The following is a 1,088-nucleotide window of genomic DNA, read 5'->3' on the forward strand; positions in this document are numbered from 1 at the left end:
AGCACAGTAAGGACAGGAAAGGGTTTAATGTCTCTCTGTCTGTCCAGAAAGTGATTCAGGAAAGAGGCCCCAGCACCATGGACCAGCCAGCTCTGCACAGAGCTCAATCTGAGAGGCAGAGCACAAGGAGAAAACATTTAGGTCCCTTTATGAGTAAGGAGCTGGAGCAGCCTGCCGCTGATCTGTTTGGTCCTCACCCCGTAAATGATGGGGTGTAGCACAGGGGGCACCAGGTGGTACAGACTGTTAATGAGAAGAAGGAAGTGCAGTGGCACATTGTGGCCAAACCTCTGAATGAGGGAGCAGAAGAAACGTGGGACGTACAAAGGTGAGATGGCACAAAGATGAGAGATGCAGGTCCCAAAAGTTTTGAGCCGGGCATCTTTTGTAGGGAGGCGGAAGATGGCCCGGAGGATCTGAGTATAGGACACGGCGATAAAAAACACATCCATTCCAGTCAGAGAGAAAAGATCAAACAGGCCATAGTAACTACTGATGTGGATGTCAGCGCAGGCCAGCTTCACCACAGCCATATGCCCACAATAGAAGTGGGGGATAATGTTGGTTCTGCAATATGGCCACTGCCTCACCAGGAAGGGATAGGGTAATGTGAGTATGCCACTGCGCAGCACCACAGCGAGGCCTATTTTGGCCACAACAGAGTTTGTCAGGGTTGTGGAATATCTCAGAGGATGGCAGATGGCCACATAGCGATCAAAAGCCATGGCCACGAGGATTCCGGACTCCATCCCAGAGAAGGAGAGAACGAAGTACATCTGGGTGAGACAGGCACTGAAACTGATCTCCCTGGAATTGAACCAGAAGATGCTCAGCATTTTCGGTAGGGTGGATGTGGACATGACCAGGTCAGTAATGGCCAGCATGCTGAGGAAATAGAACATGGGCCCATGGAGGCTCGGCTCCCTCTTCACGATGAACAGGATGGTGAAATTCCCCAACACAGCTATGGCGTACATAGTACAGAAGAGGATGGAGATCCAGATATTGGCTGCCTCCAGGCCAGGAATGCCCAGCAGGATAAAGGTGGAGGGGTTGGTGAAGTTGGTTGTGTTTGAATCTGACATAGC

The 1,088-nt window shown here is 51.1% G+C and overlaps 1 protein-coding gene across 1 annotated transcript; it reads right to left on the minus strand.

Moving 5' to 3' along the window:
* Window positions 1-152: 152 nt before the first annotated feature.
* On the minus strand, window positions 153-1,085 carry LOC113408268 (olfactory receptor 52R1-like; the record flags this gene model as incomplete). Its single annotated transcript, XM_026661441.1, has 1 exon — window positions 153-1,085. A coding segment is annotated over exon 1 (933 nt), but the record flags the coding sequence as incomplete, so codon positions are not given.
* Between the last annotated feature and the right edge of the window lie 3 nt (window positions 1,086-1,088).

The sequence above is a fragment of the Terrapene carolina genome, unplaced genomic scaffold, assembly GCF_002925995.2.
Source record: "Terrapene carolina triunguis isolate 2854851 unplaced genomic scaffold, T_m_triunguis-2.0 Scaffold4262, whole genome shotgun sequence".
Taxonomy (NCBI): domain Eukaryota; kingdom Metazoa; phylum Chordata; order Testudines; family Emydidae; genus Terrapene; species Terrapene triunguis.